Raw genomic sequence first — 18,479 nt, forward strand, 5'->3', positions numbered from 1 at the left:
GAAGAGAGGACGACCTAGAACAGAATACTGTGTAACTCGCAACATTTCAGGAACACGTAAAGGATTACCAGAGCAGCAAGAGAAGAAGCAAGATAGGTGGGGTCAGGAAAGCCTAAGGCAGCGTGGATTTCAGGGAGGAGAAGTCGTCCTCTGAGTTCATACTTTGCTAAGGGTGATGAAGACTGAAATGTGTTCATTATACTCAAGAACAAGGAGACCCTTTGACCTTAGTGAATCGAGTGAAGGGGACTGAGCTGAAATACACATTGAAATAGATTGTGGTGTGGGTGGGAGATGAGGAAATGGCCATTCAATAAATACTTTTTAAAGAAGGAAAGAAAAGTAGAATAAGGTAACTGGAGGGTAAGTAGGGGTCCCAGAGAGTTTTGTTTGTTTGTGCAGATGGCAGAGCCTAAGCTTTTGTAAAAGTTAGTGGAATGGAACTAGTAGAGAGAAAAATTGATCACAGGAGTATTGTGATCTACAGAGATTATATACAAATTGGACTGAGCCCAAGAATGGGAAAGAGGACAGACTTCTGGATTGACGCCTTTGGCAAAGAAAAGTGAATTTGTATTTGCCTCTGAGGTGGATACTGTAGTTTCTAATTTGATTTTATGCCCCAGGAAATTCTCGAAGGTTTTGCTGCTTGAAGGTACCCTTGGAAGTCTCTCGTTTAATTGTCTTGGAAGGCATCAAAGTCAACCCAATGCCAGATTCGCTCTTTGGAAGTGAGGATTGTAGCTAGCTTTCATTGTAAATGGGAATTTGCCTTTGTCACCTGATGAGTTACCTATCAATGAGGTTATCAGTGAGGTTACCAATGAGATTACCTATTACCCTCATGGTAATAACTTTCGTGAGCTGTAGAATATGGTGGAATTTAAAGCTATTGATTTAAAAAAATAATAATTTGTCAAACCAACTGAATATCGTGGATCCTAAAATAAACTGATTCAATATATTTGATAATAAAAAAATTATCAGCTATCCATGTATTGACTTAGATTAAATATAGTACTACCCTTGCTCTTTTTTCGGGACTCTGCTTACGGTTTTTATTCTTATCGTGATAGCTAAATTTTCAGATACTTTAACGTGTAAGGATCTCTAACATGTGAGAAGAAGCTAAACAATATGAAATTATCTCAATAGGCTGGAGTGGTGGGAATCTGTCAGAACAAAGTTTAACAGTGAAAGAAGTACAGGTGTAATGCTTGGGTTCCAGAAACACACAGATATGAGGGAACCTGATGGGAGGCTGAAGAACATAGTTTACCATTAGTATTCATTAATTTTTTATTTTGAAGTAATTTCAAATTTACAGAACAATTTTAAGAATAATACAAAGAACTGCATACCCTTCACCCAGCTCCCCCAGTTGTTAACGTGTTACCACATTTGCCTTATCATTTCCTCCCTTTTACTCTGTATTTTTTTTCTGAACCACTTGAGAATAAGTCGCAGATACATTGCATCATTATCCTTAAATATTTCAGTGTGCTGCCTGAAAACAAGGACATTTTCCTATATAACCAGAGCACAGCCTTCAAAACCTGGAGAGTAGCCTTGATATGTTATTCCGGTCTAACCACAGACTCTTCAGGTGTCAGGTTTTCCCAGGAATGTCCTTTATAAAGCAGAAACGCACACACACCTGCTTTCCTCTCTCCTTCTTTCCTTTCTGATTCAGAGTTCAAGTCCGGATGGTGCCGTGCATTTACTGTCGTATCTCGTTAGTCTCCTTTTATCTGGAACTGTTCCTTCATATACCCTTGTCTTTTATTTCCTTGACATTTTTGAAGAATATAGTCCAGTTACTTGGCAGAATATGCCTTAATCTGTATTCATCAGATGTTTCTTGGTAATTAGATTCACGTTGTGTGGTTTTCACAAGAATACCATAGAAGTGATGCTGTGTTCTTATTGCATCATCTGAGGAGACGCACTGTGAGTTCGTCTCACTGATTTGTATCACTTGGTAAAGTGATATTTGCCAAGTGTCTCCACTATAAAGTTACTAAGTATTTTGTATCTGTTAATAAGTAATTAATAAATATTTTGTAGGGAGGTACTTGAGACTATGTAAATATCCTATTTTTTTCAAACTTACGTCTACTAGTTTTTATGTCCATTGATGATTCTTGTTTGGAATCATATATTACTCAGATGGCTGCCAAGTGACAATTTTCCAATTCCATCATTCCTTCTACTTTTATTAGTTGGCCTTCTCCTGTAAGAAAGAGCAGTCCCTTCTCCCTGTTTGTTTATATCAGTGTGGATCCATAGAATCCTATTTTAGCCAATGTATTATAATTCATTACTCTCATTATTTATTTTGAATTCTCAAGTTGTCTCAGATTTGGCCAGTGGAAACCTTTTCAAGGTGACTCCTGTGTTCTTTCAACATATTCTCATCATTCTTTGAGCATTTACTTACTTTCTGACACAAAATAGTCGGCTCATCTTGTGCCTTCTTTGACCCAGCTCTGCATTTAGGCACTTCTCCAGGGAGCTCTAGTTCCTTTTCATGAAGAGTAATATTTAGAAAACAAGATCTGGGCAGTAAGTATGCTCATTGCTACTAGAGTTTCATTGCTTCCAAGCCCTCTCAGTAGACAGATCTAGGAAATACATGTGTATATACACAAACAAACACACTTTTTTATCTATATGTCTATGCAATATATAAAAGCCATGAGTTTCACCAGTACCTCCAATTGTAATCCAACACAGCAGAATTTATTCTAGTCTTCTCCTTTCTATCCCTTCTTTGACAGAGAACTCTGAGCTCCCATTTTTTTTCAACATATTTATTTATATGATCAAGTCCCTTGTATATAACTAATCTCTTGACCACACAGGCCAGATATGGCCGGGCCTGCCACCCTTGAACTTGCAGACTGCCTCTTTGGCCCCAGCCCCAGCACACAACAGCAGATGTGCAAACCAACTTCCCCTTTATCTTTGAGAAATTCTGTAATGGCGTGTTTTGGTTGTTTTAATTTATATGTCTTTTATTATATTGTTGTCCATTTTTAAATGTGGCCTTTATTAAGTTAGACATTGATGGTGAAATAGGAAGTATTTAAGAGAGTATTTAAGGGTCAAAATACCCTTAGAGTAGAAATTTGAGAGACTATCCACCCTTATTCATCATCAGAAGAGGGTTTTTATTAGCATTTTACTTAGCTAACCAGTGTTTACTAATCCTACCAGCAGTATGCTGAGGCAGGAGATAAAACTGTTGTGATCTTTGCATGCAGTTGACAGTGTCTGGCATTACTCAGCTTTCGTCTGGTGACCTTTTACAGGACCTTGATACCAAATGACCATAATATCAGAACTAAACTGAAGTTCTTTCTGGTTGGAACATCTAGATGAATTATGTTTTGTTTTTTATTACATGATTTCTGCGAGCCAAGAGTTATTTCAAGTCAACATCACATTGTGAGTTTAACAAGATTACATAGTTTTTTTTTTTTCCCTTAAAAAATGCTATTCTCAGGTCCAGCCTAGTGGCGTAGCAGTGAAGTTCGCACACTCTGCTTCAGCAACCTGGGGTTTGCCAGTTTGGATCCCAGGCTTGGACCTACACACTACTTATGAAGCCACACTGTGATAGGTGTCCCGCAGAGAAAGTAGAGGAAGATGGTCACAGATATTAGCTCAAGGCCAATCTACCTCAGCAAAAAGAGGAGGATTGGTGGCAGATGTTAACTCGGGGCTAATCTTCCTAAAAAAAAAAATGATATTTTCACCAGGGCAATTAGGCAAGAAAATGAAATAAAAGGAATCTTGATTGGAAAGGAAGAAGTAAAACTGTCTTTATTTGCAGATGACATGATCTTGTATATAGAAATCCTAAAGAATATATTAGAAAACCATCAGAACTGATAAATAAGTTTAGCAGGGTTGCTGGATAAAAGACCAACACACAAAAATCGATTTTATTTCTATATACTTGTAATGAACAATCTAAAAATAAAATTAAGTAATTTCATTTATAATATCATCAAAAAGAATAGAATTGTTAGGAATAAATTTAAAAGAGCAGTTTAAAACTTATATCCTGAAAAATATGAAGCATTGTTGAAAGAAATTATGGAAGGAAATAAATGGAAAAAATTCCATGTTCATGGATTGGAAGAGTTAATATTGTTAAGATGGCAGTACTCCTCAAATTGATCTACAGATTAAATGCAATCTGTATGAAAATAACTGGCTGGCTTCTTTGCAGAAATTGACAGTCGATCCAAAACTTCACATGAAAATTGAAGGAACCCAGAAAAACCAAAACAGTTTTGAAAAAGAATAAAGTTAAGACTGTGTGTTTCTGGCGTATAGATAGACGTATGTATCTATACATATGGACTAGAATTGAGAGTCCAGAAATAAACTCTCATATTTATGGTCAATTGATTTTCAAAAATGATAGAGAGACAATTCAGTGGGGGAAGAATAGTCTTTTCAACCAAAGGTCCTGGGTCAACTGGATAGCCACATAAAAAAGAATGAAGTTGACTCTCTATTTCATGCCATCTACGAAAGTTAACTCAAAATGGATTAGACTCAAATGTAAAAGCTAAAACCATAAAACTCAGGAAAAACTTAGGAGTAAGTTTTTGTGACCTTGGATTAGGCAATGGTTGCTTAGATATGATACCTAAAGCACAAGCAGCAAAAGAAAATAAATAAAGTAGACGTCGTCAAAATTAAAAACTCTTATATTTCCAAAGACACTATCAACCAAGTAAAAAGATGATCCATAAAATAAAAGGATGTATTTGCAGATTACTTATCTGATAAGGATCTAGTATCCAGAATTTATAAAGAACTCTTAAATCCAGTAAAAGATAACCCAGTTTAAAAATGGGCAAATTATTTGAATAGATATTTCGTCAGAGAAGATATATGAATGGCCAATAAGCACATGAGAAGAAACTCAACATCATTAGCCATTGGGGAAATGCAAAATCAAAACCACAATAGATACCATTTCACATCCACTAGGATGGCTATAATCAAAAAGTCAGTTAATAACAAGTGTTGATGAGGATGAAGAAATTGGGACTTTGATACCCTGCTCGTACGAATGTAAGATGGTGCAGCCACTCTGCAAAACAGCGTGGTAGTTCTTCAGTAGGTTCTGCATAGACTTATCATGTGACACAGCAGTTTCATTCCTGGGCATATATCCAAGAGAGAGGAAGACACACAAAAACCGATGCATGAGTGTTCATAACATTGTTTGTAATAGTTTAAAAGTGTAAATAACCCATGTGTCCATCAACTGCTGAATGGATAAATAAAGCGTGTTATGTCCTTATAATAGTACATTATTTGGCAATAAAAATTAATGAAGTGCTGATACATTGCTACAATATAGATGAAGCTTGAAAACATTGTGCTAAATGAAAGGAATTCAGTCACAAAAGATCACACATCTTGTGATTCCACAGAGATAGAAAGTAGATTGATGCTGCTTAGGGCTAAGAAAGTTGGGAGGAAATGGAGAGTGAATGCTCCTAGGTGAAGGCTTCTTTCTAGGATGCTGAAAATGCTCTAAAATTGGTTGTTGTGATGGTTGCACAACACTGTGAATACGCTGAAAACCATTGATTTGTACACTTTCAATGCGTGAATTGTATGGTATGAGAATTATATCTCAATAAAGCTGTACTAAATGGTATTTTACAAATAAACTAAGTTTAGATTTGTTTTCTTAGTTTTCATTTTTGCTGAAAAATATTGAGTGAAATGACTCTCAACAATATTCCTTATAGAATATGAAAATGTGTAATTCTCCCTGATGGGTTCCCAAAGCAGTTTTTGAGCCTCACACAAAATGGGTTGAATAACTGGCTGGTTGAGCTCAGTTGTTCCTGTCATAACTACTATGCCTTCCCTTCCCTAGCCCTTTGCTATCCCAGACTAAAAAGCTTCTTGTCACAATTTCTCCCCACCTTCCCCACCCCACCCCCTCCCCCATAGTGATTAAAACATTTGTTAATAACTCCTGTCACTTTAGAATAGTCTAAATCATATTTGACTTTGAACTTTTGAGAGTTGTTTAGTTTCAGAGTTGAGTTCTATCATGTATTTGTTCCAAATTTCAGATTCTTCTTTTCCATCACACTTTTGCCCAACTCTATTTAGCTTCATTAACGTTACCAAGTCTGCCATTTATACAGCTGTCTTCATGAGAAACTGTAAAGGATGTAGCTTGTTTTCATGTTTATGTAATAATGCTGTAGCAGTAACTAAAGGAGTTCAGAAAAAGACTGTTTCATCGTTTTCTGGAAAGCCCAGAAGTTGTAAAGTGTCTTTAAGAATAACGAATGAGTTAAATCCCCATAAGAAGCAGAAGGAAAGCTTTGATCTCTAGATTCTGCTCCTTTGAAAGCACCTACAACGCACAGCTCATCTCCTGTGAATAAACAGTGGGGGCGGGGTGGGCGGGGAACAAGCAGTTTTTGCCCACCAGACTTTTTCTTGGAGATTAAAATATCATAGAGTTGACGGCATATTTGTATCACTAGTGATCAAATGCTCATCTCAGAAAAGAGTTAGCAAATTGCCTTTGGTTTCTGTATTATGAAGTTAAACTGGGATATGTTAGAGACAGGAAAGATGGAAAAGACTGTTGTTGGCACACATTCCATGACGTCTCAAGAAAATGACAGTTTCCCTTAATGAGATGGCAAATCATCTTTAATCTCAGAATGGCTTATTTTGCTAATATCTACAAGGTCCTCTCAGGAAGAGCCCTTTTCTGCTTTGTGGAGTCAGATAGATTTTTGTCTACAAACACTGATGACCTTTATCAGGCAAGCACTACAAGATGATTAAAAAAGGATTTTGTGAGGATTTGAGATACCTTTTTTACTTTAGTAAATATGATAATAGTTATTTTCAGTGTTTTAAGTATCTGGTAGAATTTTTGTTTAGGTTTTAAATTGGTTTTAATACTAACTAATACAGCATGTGCCAAGAATCAGAATCTGCCTACATTGCGAATGTCACTAATGATTGTAAAGCTGCAGACTGTTAAGCCTAGAAAGCAGAACTGTGTTTTGTCTCTGCTAATCAATGGTTTCTGACGTTAATACACTATACCCATTGAAATGGGGATTGATTTGATTGTTTGACCTTAATTTAAGCTATGGCTATGATGTGATTCAAAACTTTGCATTCAAATATTTAAATGAATCTTATGAAATTGTTAAACACTGGTAATTTGGAAGCTTGGTGGGACGAGGAGATTAGTAGGAGGAAGGATTATATATGGGGGCTGAGATCACTCACTGTTTATTTCTTATTATTTGAGTTTTTACAACAAACATTACTTTTATGACTAAAAAAGATATAAAATAAAAAATTAGTGTGCTTATTATTGAGTGGTCAGTAATTTCATTGACAACTAATTCCCAGAAAATTTCTTGAGTTAGTTCAAGTTAGTGAAAGATCAAGTTTTTAAAAATTTATATTGTATCTTTCCTTTGTTTCTCTTAGTATATGTCTTGTTGGTCTGTGTTCTCTTTTCCTAAAGTCCTGGCAGCTTTAGATTAATATCTTTGGGTAAGCAGAATTCTAAGTTTATGTTCTAAGCTAGAGTTGCAATTTAAGTTTGTTTAAGTGGGAAAAATAAGTTTTGGTGCAACTTTTTATCTATATGACTTTTCACTGCCTTTTTTATAGTCAAAATGTATAATGGGAGAATTGAAGAATTTGGGGCAATTAAGAAAACTAATTTTTATTTCAGTAAATTAAAAAAATTTTCAGTTAAGTCTCAGCATAATCTGGTGAGTTGGTGATAGAATTAGTACCACATTATTTGAAATATTAAACACTAACAGTAATAGCAACCCCGTGAACTTCCAGAGTATTTGAACACTAAGACCAAATGCATTTGCCATCTTCAGATGACTTGGATACATTAACATTAAAGAAAACAAGGAGAGGATTTTAAAATTTATTATTACCACTTTTTTACAATTATGTATGATGTTAAAAAGTGAATAGCTGGGGGCTGGCCTGGTGCCATAGTGGTTAAGTGCGTGCACTCCACTTTGGAGGCCCCAGGTTCTCAGGTTCAGATCCTGGGCACAGACCTACACACTCATCAAGCTGTGCTGTGGCAGCATCCCACATACAAAATAGAGGAAGATGGGCACAGATGTTAGCTCAGGGCCAATCTTCCTCACCAAAAAAAAAAAAAAAAGTGAATAGCTGGTTGATTCTACCTTATAAGTGTGTTATGCATTTGACTACTTTGATCCAGAACAAAGGCCTCAAAAGTATTTGGAGTAAAAATAATTGTTGAGCCTGAGTGATTTCTATGCTGTTAGGCTCTCTAAAGATGCTGTAAATTAATTTACAAGCTTTATGAGACTTCATTAGATATATATGTTAAACAATAGACAGCAGCAGCATCACAAGCCAGTCTGGAATTCAGTGTTTGAAACTTGCACATTGTAGTATTTCCCCCAAATTTGATATGCGTATAATTTTAAAACTGTTCCTGTTATCTTAATATATAGAAATGAAGTCTATATTTTGACAAGTGAAAGAATACAAAATTTCCTACTCTCTAGGAGGAATATACTTTGAAATAGTGGATGTGAATTATACATAATGATGGATTTTTCCTAATCTTCTGTTTTTATTTTTATAGGTCATACTAGAAAAGAGAAATTAGAGGGTGGAATTTCATTCTAGATAAAATAAGATGATAGCATATCAAGTTTTATGTTTTTATTTGCTGGGGTGTTCCATTCATTTGAATCTTAAAGTGTGTCTGTCCTGAAATATTTTAGGATAAAGGTTTAAACCGTTAAACATCATTCTCTATAGTTAAATATAGTCTTACTTTAAAATTCCAATTTTAAAAATCCAGTGTTTTAGATTTAGAAGTTTCTTGCAATTTTGCCAATGTTCTTGCTTCTCTTCTCTGCTGTTCTCACTGTTCTTTGCTAGTTTTCTGTTTGTGTTAGACTCCAAACACACCTGACTCTACCTGCCTCCTGCTGGTGGCATTTATAGCCGGGTATGGGAGCTAGTTGCCGTGTGGTAGCATGCATACATTAAAATGTCTGCCTTTTCCTTTGCTTATCACTTGCCCTGGTAAGGGATGAGGTAACCTAGTAAATGGTCAATATTGGTTTTACATACATGGATTTTCTGCTCTAGTTGGATAAAGTGATTTGTAAGAAGCAAACAACAACAATATTTTGAAGTTGATACATCCAGCCAGGAACACCAGAAGCACTCCAGATATTTACAGCATAGTACATTTAATGCAGAAAATGGGTGAAAATGGGCAGTGGTGTTCCTGAGAGCCAGGCAAGGCAGAGAGGTGACCCAGAGATTACCAACAGCAGGAAGCCACTGCCACCCCTGGGCTCAGAGAAGGGGCCCAGGGGCCAGGGCTCCCAACAGAAGCTGGAACCTTGACAACTCAAGAGCAGCTGGAGCTGCTGCCAAAAAGCAGAGCCAAGGAAGTGAGAGGAGAGGTTTGGGGAGAAACATCCTGGCTTCTGTGTCCCCTAGCTCTAGCCTCCTGCAGCGTAGAGCAGAGCAGAAGGCGGGGAATGGGCTGAGGACAGAAGGGCCCAGGAACAGCCCTGGGGGTAAAACAGCAGTGCTGAAGAGATCCCTTCTCCTGCCGGTTTCTATCCTTCTTCACCTGATCTCCTCTGAATATGTCCTGGATAAAGTGAAAATCTCAAACTACGCTGGCGTTCACTTCTGTGGATGTGAGAACCCTCTGGCTGGTGTCCTTGGTGTTCCCTTTCTCCTCATCCCTCCGTGCCTTCCCAATCTGGGATCTAAGTGGAAGGATGTGGTCTTCCTGACAGTGGATGACTTCTTTTTGGGTAATAGTACATGATGAACTGGCATCCCCGTTAGAAACTTGTAAACAGGCGTAGAGTGTAGTCCGTTTTGGGATGCTCTAACTCACTTTCTCATACTATGATTGAGATCAGCTAGCCTATGAGTCCATAAAATGGGATCTCTCTTTCTCTTTTAGAAATTAGAAGAATAGTGTTACTTCTCTCTCTTCTGAAACTGATCTTAGATGATTTATCGTGATTAATTAGTGAATATCCCATAGAGAAAACAACGTCAGTTGAGGAAGAATAAATGTTTAATATTTCTTGCTTCCACTGCAAAATAATAAAGTATGTAACCCAACTTAAGTATTCAAAGCACAGTGTGAGGTAGGCGTCCAATGAATGTTTAATGTATAGCGACTCTATTGTGAAAAGTTGGTTGTTGGCTTTAAGAAAGAAGTTCATAGCTGGAGGGCCCTGAGAAGTCTAAAACAGTTCTCTTCATTTGTAGAAAAGGAAACTGGCATTTCCACTTTTCATTTTCAGAAGATGCAAATTTAGCAAAGAAAATGCCTAAATCAACCTTAAAAACAACTTTTTAAAAATTCTAAAAGCCTTAAAAAAAAAAAAAAAATTCTAAAAGCCTTATGCTAATTATAGAAAAACCCGAAAATGATGAGTCTGTGTGTGTGTCCCACAGTGAAAGTTTCTTGTCATACTGCTCCCAGAGATGGATTTGTTCATTCAACAAACATTTTTGGAGCACCCACTGTGTGTCTGGCATTGTACTAGACACTGGGGAAATAGTAGTGGGCAGAACAGTCATAAATAAAATTTTTTATTTTATTTTCATTCTCTTAGCACTTTCTAGTGGAAATGGAAACAAGCAGTAAGTAAATGTGTATGTCAGATGATGGTAAGTGCTGTGAAGGAAGATGAAGGAGAGCAAGGGAGAGTGGGGACACTGCTTTAAACAGGACCACGGAGGCCCTCTGAGGAGCTGGCATTTACGGTGATCCGGAGAAGCAAGAAGGTGAGCCACACGGCTCTCTGGGGGAGCAGAGGCAGTTCTAGCAAAGGGAGCAGTCAGAGACGAGTACTGGTAACACGTCAGTGTGTTTGTCCAGATTTCTTCCTTTGCATACACTAGGCTTTTAATAGAAAGAACAATTTTGGGGGGCCGGCCCCAATGGCCGAGCGGTTAAGTTTGCGTGCTCTGCTTCGGCAGCCCAGGGTTGGGGGGTTCAGATCCTGGGCGCGGACCTCTGCACTGCTCATTAAGCCACGCTGAGGTAATGTCCCACGTGGAAGAACTAGAATGACCTACAACTAGAATGTACAACTGTGTACTGGGGCTTTGGGGAGGAAGAAAAGGAAGAAGATTGGCAACAGCTCAGGACCAATCTTCCTCACCAAAAAAGCATTAAAAAAAAATTTAAAAAATATTTGTTTATACTGTACCTACTTTTTTGTCATTTAATAATCTACCTTCGGATGCCGGCTCGGCGAGCCAAGGAGTGGAAAGAAGGATTTCTTGGACTCTCAAGGTCTGGTAGTAGTGCTCCTTTATTCAGAGAATAGCATGGAGTAGCATGGAGACAGGACCCAGGGGCAGAGAAGAGCTACAGCATGGGGACAGGACCCATGGGCAGAGAAGAGCTGCAGGCATGGCGACAGGACCCATGTGCAGTCAAGAGCTGTAGCATGGCGACAGGACCCATGTGCAGTCAAGAGCTGTAGCATGGCGACAGGACCCATGTGCAGTCAAGAGCTGTAGCATGGGGACAGGACCCGTGGGCAGTCAAGAGCTGTAGCATGGGGACAGGACCCATGTGCAGTCAAGAGCTGTAGCATGGCGACAGGACCCATGTGCAGTCAAGAGCTGTAGCATGGGGACAGGACCCATGTGCAGTCAAGAGCTGTAGCATGGGGACAGGACCTGTGGGCGCTGAAGAGCTGCAGGCATGGGTTGAGGGCAGGGCTAAATTTATAAGGCAGAGATATGTGAGTTATTTCTTTACAAGACAAAGGAAAGATTATGTAAAGTTATTAAAATGCTATCAGTGCAGGTGGGGTCTGGTTATTGGGTGGTCCTATAATTTTGGGTACGAATCAGGTCGAATCCGGTCAGGACCTCCCAGAGGATGATATAGATCAGTATGTAAGGAAGGACACCTTGGGCTCCTCTGCCTGGTGCAGCCTTGATCCTCATGGTCTGTCTTCCTTTGTCCTTTTAATAGCCGTATAACATTTTATTATATGCATTTACCTTAGCATATGTAACGGGTTCTCCACTGATGGACATGTAGGTTGTTTCTGGTTTTTCAGTAATGCAGAGAGTAGTGCTGTAAACATCCTTGTACATATATGGGAACACTGCTGTGTGTGTTTTTCTAAGACAGTGGTTCTCAACCCACTTTAAAAGGCTTAAGGAAATACTGATGCTCAGGATCCATTCAGACCAGTTTTTAAATCAAGATCTCTGGGGACGGGATCTAGACTTTGGTATTTTCTAGAAGTTCCTCAGGGGCCAGCCCCGTGGTGCAGCGGTTAAGCATGCGTGTTCCTCTTCAGCGGCCCGGCGTTCACCGGCTCAGATCTCAGGTGTGGACATGGCACCGCTTGGCAGGCCATGCTGTGGTAGGTGTCCCACATATAAAGTAGAGAAAGATGGGCACGGATGTTAGCTCAGGGCCAGTCTTCCTCAGCAAAAAGAGGAGGATTGGCAGCAGTTAGCTCAGGGCTGATCTTCCTTAAAAAAAAAAAGAAGTTCCTAAGATGATTCCCATCCATAGTCAGGGTTGCGAACCACAGCTGTTGCATGATTCGTAGCAGTGGCCTTGCTGAGTCAATGAAACAGAGGTACATTTTAGTAGATACTGTAACATTGTTGTCTATATTAGGATTAGCAGCAACTGCCAATAATAGAAACCTAAAATAATTTGGCATAAAGAAGATAGTTTATTTCTGTTTTATGTGAAATTCTGTACATAGGCAGTCCAGGGCTGGTGTGGCAGTTTTGTTCCACAAAGTCCTCAGGTACCCGGATTCCTTCCAGCTTTTGTTTTTGCTGAACTGAGGGAAAGCTCTTAGCCTCGGTCTCCAAGATGGAGGTTAGAGCTTTTGCCACGGCGACCGTGTTCCAGGCAGCAGAATGAAGGAAGGGTTGAAGACTGAAAGAGGCAAAGGGCGTGGGCCCCCTGTCCTTCTAAAAGATTCCTGGGAATCACCACAAACACGTCTGCTTGTATCCTGTTGGCCAAACTTGGTCACAAGGCCACACCAAGCTGCAAGGAAGGCTAGGAAACAGGCTTTCCTCTGGGTGACCAGTGTGTCCTGCTAAAAACCAGGGGTTCTTTTATGTGGAAGAGGAGGAAAACTGGTAGAGGCAGCCACTTGCTGTCTCCGCCCTGTCCTCTGTGAAAGCTGTCAGACCTGCCCCCTGCCCGTTGTCCGCACCTGCCCAGCTCAAGTCAGCCTGAGCTGGCGAGTCCGCAGAAAGCTTTGTTGCAGAGATGAAGACTTCGGACGGGATGTTGGCTTGGGGAGAGGCACACAGTAAGTTGACATCAGAGGAAGAAACTTTATCGTGTATGAGAAAGTAATCAAGGTGTCGAAGGCCAGTTGTTTTTTTTTTTTAAAGATTTTATTTTTTCCTCTTTCTCCCCAAAGCCCCCCGGTACGTAGTTGGGTATTCTTCGTTGTGGGTCCTTCTAGTTGTGGCATGTGGGACGCTGCCTCAGCGTGGTCTGATGAGCAGTGCCATGTCCGCGCCCAGGATTCGAACCAACGAAACACTGGGCCGCCTGCAGCGGAGCGCGCGAACTTAACCACTCGGCCACGGGGCCAGCCCCTGAAGGCCAGTTTTTAAATGTACCGTTCTTCCTCTCCCCAACGTTTCAGCTCTCTTCATAGAGGGAATGTATTACCTTTCAGCAGGGCCTTTGTTAGTTATTTATTAACATATTCAAGTTAGTCTTAATGCTGCACACGCTTGTTTGAACATATCGCTCAAAGAGGACATCTTAATACATAGTTTTCACATTTCAAAGTAAATATTTTTAAATTAGGAAATGAAAAGTAGATTGATATGTGACTTTTTTAACCAGTACTTTTTGTTATTGCAGTGGATGAAGGTCGCAGTCAGGAGCCTGACCGATTGCAGGTGCTTTACAAGAAAGTCGTCATGCCTTATGGTGTTTATAGGAAACAGCAGAAAGACCCCAGCGAGGAGGCGGCCGTGCTGCAGTACGCCCGCTTGGTGGGGCAGGCGTGCTCCGAGCGCATGCTGCTGTTCAGGAGCTGAGGCCGCTCCCGCGCCCCTCTGCCCAGCGCCCACGCGGTGCTGAGGAGGTGTGTCCCGGCACAGATTCATTACTGTGGGGAAATTCCAAAACCATCCACAAATGAGACTTCTTTATTTTAACTGTTATATGGCTTTTCTAAAATATTTTGTGGCAGTGTATTTGTGAGAATCTCATGATTAAAGATTTTTAAAATGTTATGACCTAGCCTCACAATTGGGGTTTATCATTTTGGAAGTTTGTTTTATCAACAAGATGTGGTAAACTTCTCTTGTTAATATTTTGGAAAGTAAAATTAATATGTGACTCATAAGTGATTTAAATCACAGTTGTGCTTTTTTGTTCTGTTAGGGAAATTAAAACAGACTGTTTCCTCAGATCTATTTAAAACATCACTTTATGCAAAAAACCATAAGTGTGGGGAGGAAGGTGGGAAGTCCGTTTCATCACTTAGAAATGTCTTCTCAAGAGAACAAAGCTCTGCTGTCACTCCATGTTCAGTGTTAAATCACTGCCAAATGTCGTGTTGTGCAGTTTAATAGAAAACTCAAAAGAGGAAACATGAACATTAAAAAAAGGATGTCATGTTAACATGGGACGTCTGTTTACCCAGGACAGTCCTTTTCATGTCTATTGTCTTGGCGTGATTATTTTTCTTAGAATAATTATTAGTAGTACTCCCTTTCACTCTCAAAAGTATCCCAGCATTGGCAATAAAATATACACTATATATTTTATTGTATGTAAAACATATTACCCTAGTTATATATTATGTTATTTGCCCAGTTTCTAAAAATCTTAAGAAATTGAGTTTTTTAAGAAAAATTTTGGCTCCTGCTTTGACCTAAGCCCCATCAAAAGTAAACATGCACTTATTTTTCATTCCTTAGAACTCAGGACACTTGTCTTTGGTTATTGATTAAAAATTTGTTAATATCTGACTGCTTTTATAACTACGTTACAAATCACATTTAATGAAGTAGGCATCATTTGACCTCTGTTCCAAGGGCGTGAGGTGAGACAATCCATTTCTTGCCCTTTGATTTGGAAGAAGAGGAGGTGCTACACTTAGTAATTTGAAGCAGAGGGTAGCACCTTCTTTCCTTCTCTCTCTCTCTTGTTTGGTCCTTCACCCATTCAGCAAGTGTCCCTTGTCCACCACTGTCAAGGTGGCAGGCACTGTGCTGGGAGGAAGGAAGAGAGCCAGATGGGTCGGTTCCCAGTTACGCTTGAGTCGTGCTGGAGACCGGGGAGAAGGGAGGAGAGTTATCTTCTTGTGCTCGTTCTCAGCTGATCTCCATCTTCTGCCAGCTGCCTGGCCACTGAGTCCGTTTCATTCCTTGTTTTGCCCGTTTTTCTCTTTTCTGTTGATTGATCTTTTTAAAAACCATAGTATAAAACTTGTAGTCTGAATCCCACTACTGATTTTAAATTTTACTCCTAAATGCTCTGAATTTAGATAAAACATTATAGAATAATTTCAGCTAGCTAGAATGAAAGGAAGGATCATACATAAAACAATAATTTTAAAAATCAAATGTCTAGAAATTGAACGTCCAAATAAACTGTGCATTTGTTCACTCAGAGTGTGTGTGTGTGTGTGTATAACACCTGCGTGTGCAGGTGCTTGCTCACTGGGGATAGAGTACTGAGCAAAGCCATATTCTCTGATTGTGTGGATTTCACATTCCTTTGGAATTTTGTCCTTGAAGATAGTTTCCCAAGAGCATTTGATCGACTTTTATTTACAACTTCCTTCAGAATGGGTGGAACATTTTCTTTTTTCCCCTTCTAAAATGAAGATAGCTTAATTTGTTTATTATTACAGAAATGATACTGTAAGCAGTTAGCATGTTAAGAAAAGTATAAATAAGAAAAATCATCTGAAATTCCACCATACCAGAGAAAGAATTGTTATATATCTATATATACACACACACACAATTTTAATGTAAATCGAATTACACTCTACATGTGTCCTCAACAGTAAGTTATGGACTTACATATCTGAATTTTGAAAGAAATTCCAAAATACGATTTCAGAAGTGTTGAGGGTGATGTTAGTATTCTCAGAGTAGTAGACTACGTCGGTACTTGGTACGCTTGGCATTTTAAATGCCCACGTTGATGTCACCAGCTGCATTCCACCTACTTAGTGATGAGCGTAGAATGGTCTCCATAAAGATCACAACTTCGGAGTATTGAATGAGAGAAAACTTTAATTTTACGTCTTACCACAATTCTGGTTTCCTCCTGCAGAATTCAGTTTAGGGTTCCTTCAGAGGACAATGATTCGTCACTCCTGTGTGGGAACCATGGCACTCTTCCTGAGGGTGGCATTCTAGGTTGGCTCCAGTGGGGCTGCAGAGAGAGTTGGGCCTGAAGATTCTCCTCTCCTGTTGCTATATTCATGCGCTGTTTTTTTGTGAGTAGGTCGTATATTGATCCCAGTGAGCAAAGTGTTTTCAAAAGACAATTATTTGTTCTTTTGAGCCCTAGCTGAGTGAATATCAATAGTGGGCTAGGAAAGGACAGTCAAAAAAAGTGACCAGGCTTTGTCAGTTGACGGGCAACCTAGTTAAGAAATCTGATTTTATGTTAATGGCTTTCCTCTAAAGAAAGACACCTGAGGACCTTTCAAAGCGTTTATACTTATTCAAGGCTGGAAGCTTTGCATTTACTATCTTAGTGTTGTAGTCCCTTTCTGATTTCAGATAAATTCACACCTCGCTCCTTGTCTTGGGAGCAAAAATTTAATAGAGATTCCCCATGCTACTGTCTTTATTTAAATTATTTCAGTTCTGTGAGATTTTCGTTATCTTATTTTTAAAAAACGCAATCGGAGCACTTTTTTTTATATTCTAAAAGATAGAGGCTGTTATCAGATGAATATATTATTCATTTGATTAAAATTATTTAGATAAGAAATTATTACTGTTTGTGTTTGCTTTCAAACAACTTTTTATCCATTTTCCAAAATATCAGTTGTGTGTAGTTTCTTACCGTAGGAGAATCTACTATGTAAATGAGCCATTTCAGCTTTCTGAACAGTATATGGGTTGATTGTATAGGTTTTCTATTGTTTCAGTATGAATAAAGATGAGAAAGAATATGATGACCAGTTACCTAAAATGTATCTATTATCGCTAATGTTGAAGAAAGAAGGAAATGAAATGGAAACAATTGGGAAATGTTTGAAGTAGAAGTTACTCAAATGTGTATTCTCTTCCAAAAGGAAACCAGTGACTAAGGCAAAACAAGTTTGATTGCACGTGATGTTTTTTGCTCTTGTGTATGCTTTTTGAACAGTCCATTTGATAAAGCTTGAATGGAGAAAATAAAGCTGCTTCTGTCTGCAGTGGCTCTTGCTGGTCAGTAGTTAAAAGACATATAACTTTATCTTTTAAATTCTCGAATACATTACCTGTAATGAATATGCAGAAAACATTGGTTATACGAGTCATAATATTTTCGATAATTGAATTCCAGATCATTTGGTTACCTCAATCAAAGCATAATGGATTCCTTTCTCTGGAATAAATAAAAGCAAAATAGATCTCACTTTAAGGAAAAAGTCTGGACTTTTGTAAGATAAATTAGGGAATAGACATTCCTTTTCCCAAAGGGATTCAAAATGAGATTTAAGTAGCAAACTCGAATATAATTTCTCTTAGAAATTTAGTTTACAGAGAAATTTCCAGAAATATCTCATAAAGTGTGCTTTAATCATTCATAGTAGTCCACACCATATTTATGGAATACATTTACAAGTATTTTGCCTTTTTTTACAGTAAAGAGAATCCTGATAGGTTTATGGTAGGTGAATCCTATTTTCCAAGTGATTTAAATATTAATTATGATTCCCACTGATGTTTTTTTCCAGAATGGAAATAGCTTTGTTGTTTTTCTTATTTGAAGTGTTCAGTGTTCACCAGAGAAAAGGATACGAAAGAAAATAAAAATCACTTCTAATCCCCTCACTGATCACTACTACCATCTCTGCCATTCACATTTTGGTGTATATCCTTTCAAACTTTTTTCCACTTATATGAATGTATATGTTTTGTTTTATTTTTAAATAAAAATGTAATGCTGTGTATACTGTTTCATAATTTTTAAAATATATTTCAACATCCTAGTATATTGTGAACATGAAAATGACGGAAAATAGAATTGTTATAATGGCTGCATAGTATTCCACTGTGTCTGTTATCTTTTGAGAAAGGAAGCTTAAGCCTTTAGCCCCTCCTTATGGGTAACAGGAGTTGTTGACCAGCATTAATGTTTTTTATCAATTCTTTGTAAGACTTGGTAACATTGTTCTTATTCCTTTTTTTTC

General features: G+C 38.5%; 1 protein-coding gene across 21 annotated transcripts in view; it reads left to right on the forward strand.

Moving 5' to 3' along the window:
* Window positions 1-18,239, forward strand: part of ATE1 (arginyltransferase 1) — a 163,795-nt gene extending 145,556 nt beyond the window's left edge. For 15 of the 21 annotated variants that reach the window (XM_070259243.1, XM_070259314.1, XM_023638201.2 and 12 more), the window contains one exon: window positions 13,964-18,239. In XM_070259243.1, the coding sequence (XP_070115344.1) occupies window positions 13,964-14,142 (179 nt within the window). In that variant the 3' untranslated portion in view covers window positions 14,143-18,239. Of the gene's footprint in view, window positions 1-10,697; window positions 11,071-13,614 lie in introns of all 21 variants that reach the window. The other 6 variants (XR_011436097.1, XR_011436110.1, XR_011435634.1 and 3 more) reach the window with 2 other exon arrangements.
* The last annotated feature ends 240 nt before the right edge of the window (window positions 18,240-18,479 follow it).

The sequence above is a fragment of the Equus caballus genome, chromosome 1, assembly GCF_041296265.1.
Source record: "Equus caballus isolate H_3958 breed thoroughbred chromosome 1, TB-T2T, whole genome shotgun sequence".
Lineage (NCBI taxonomy): Eukaryota > Metazoa > Chordata > Mammalia > Perissodactyla > Equidae > Equus > Equus caballus.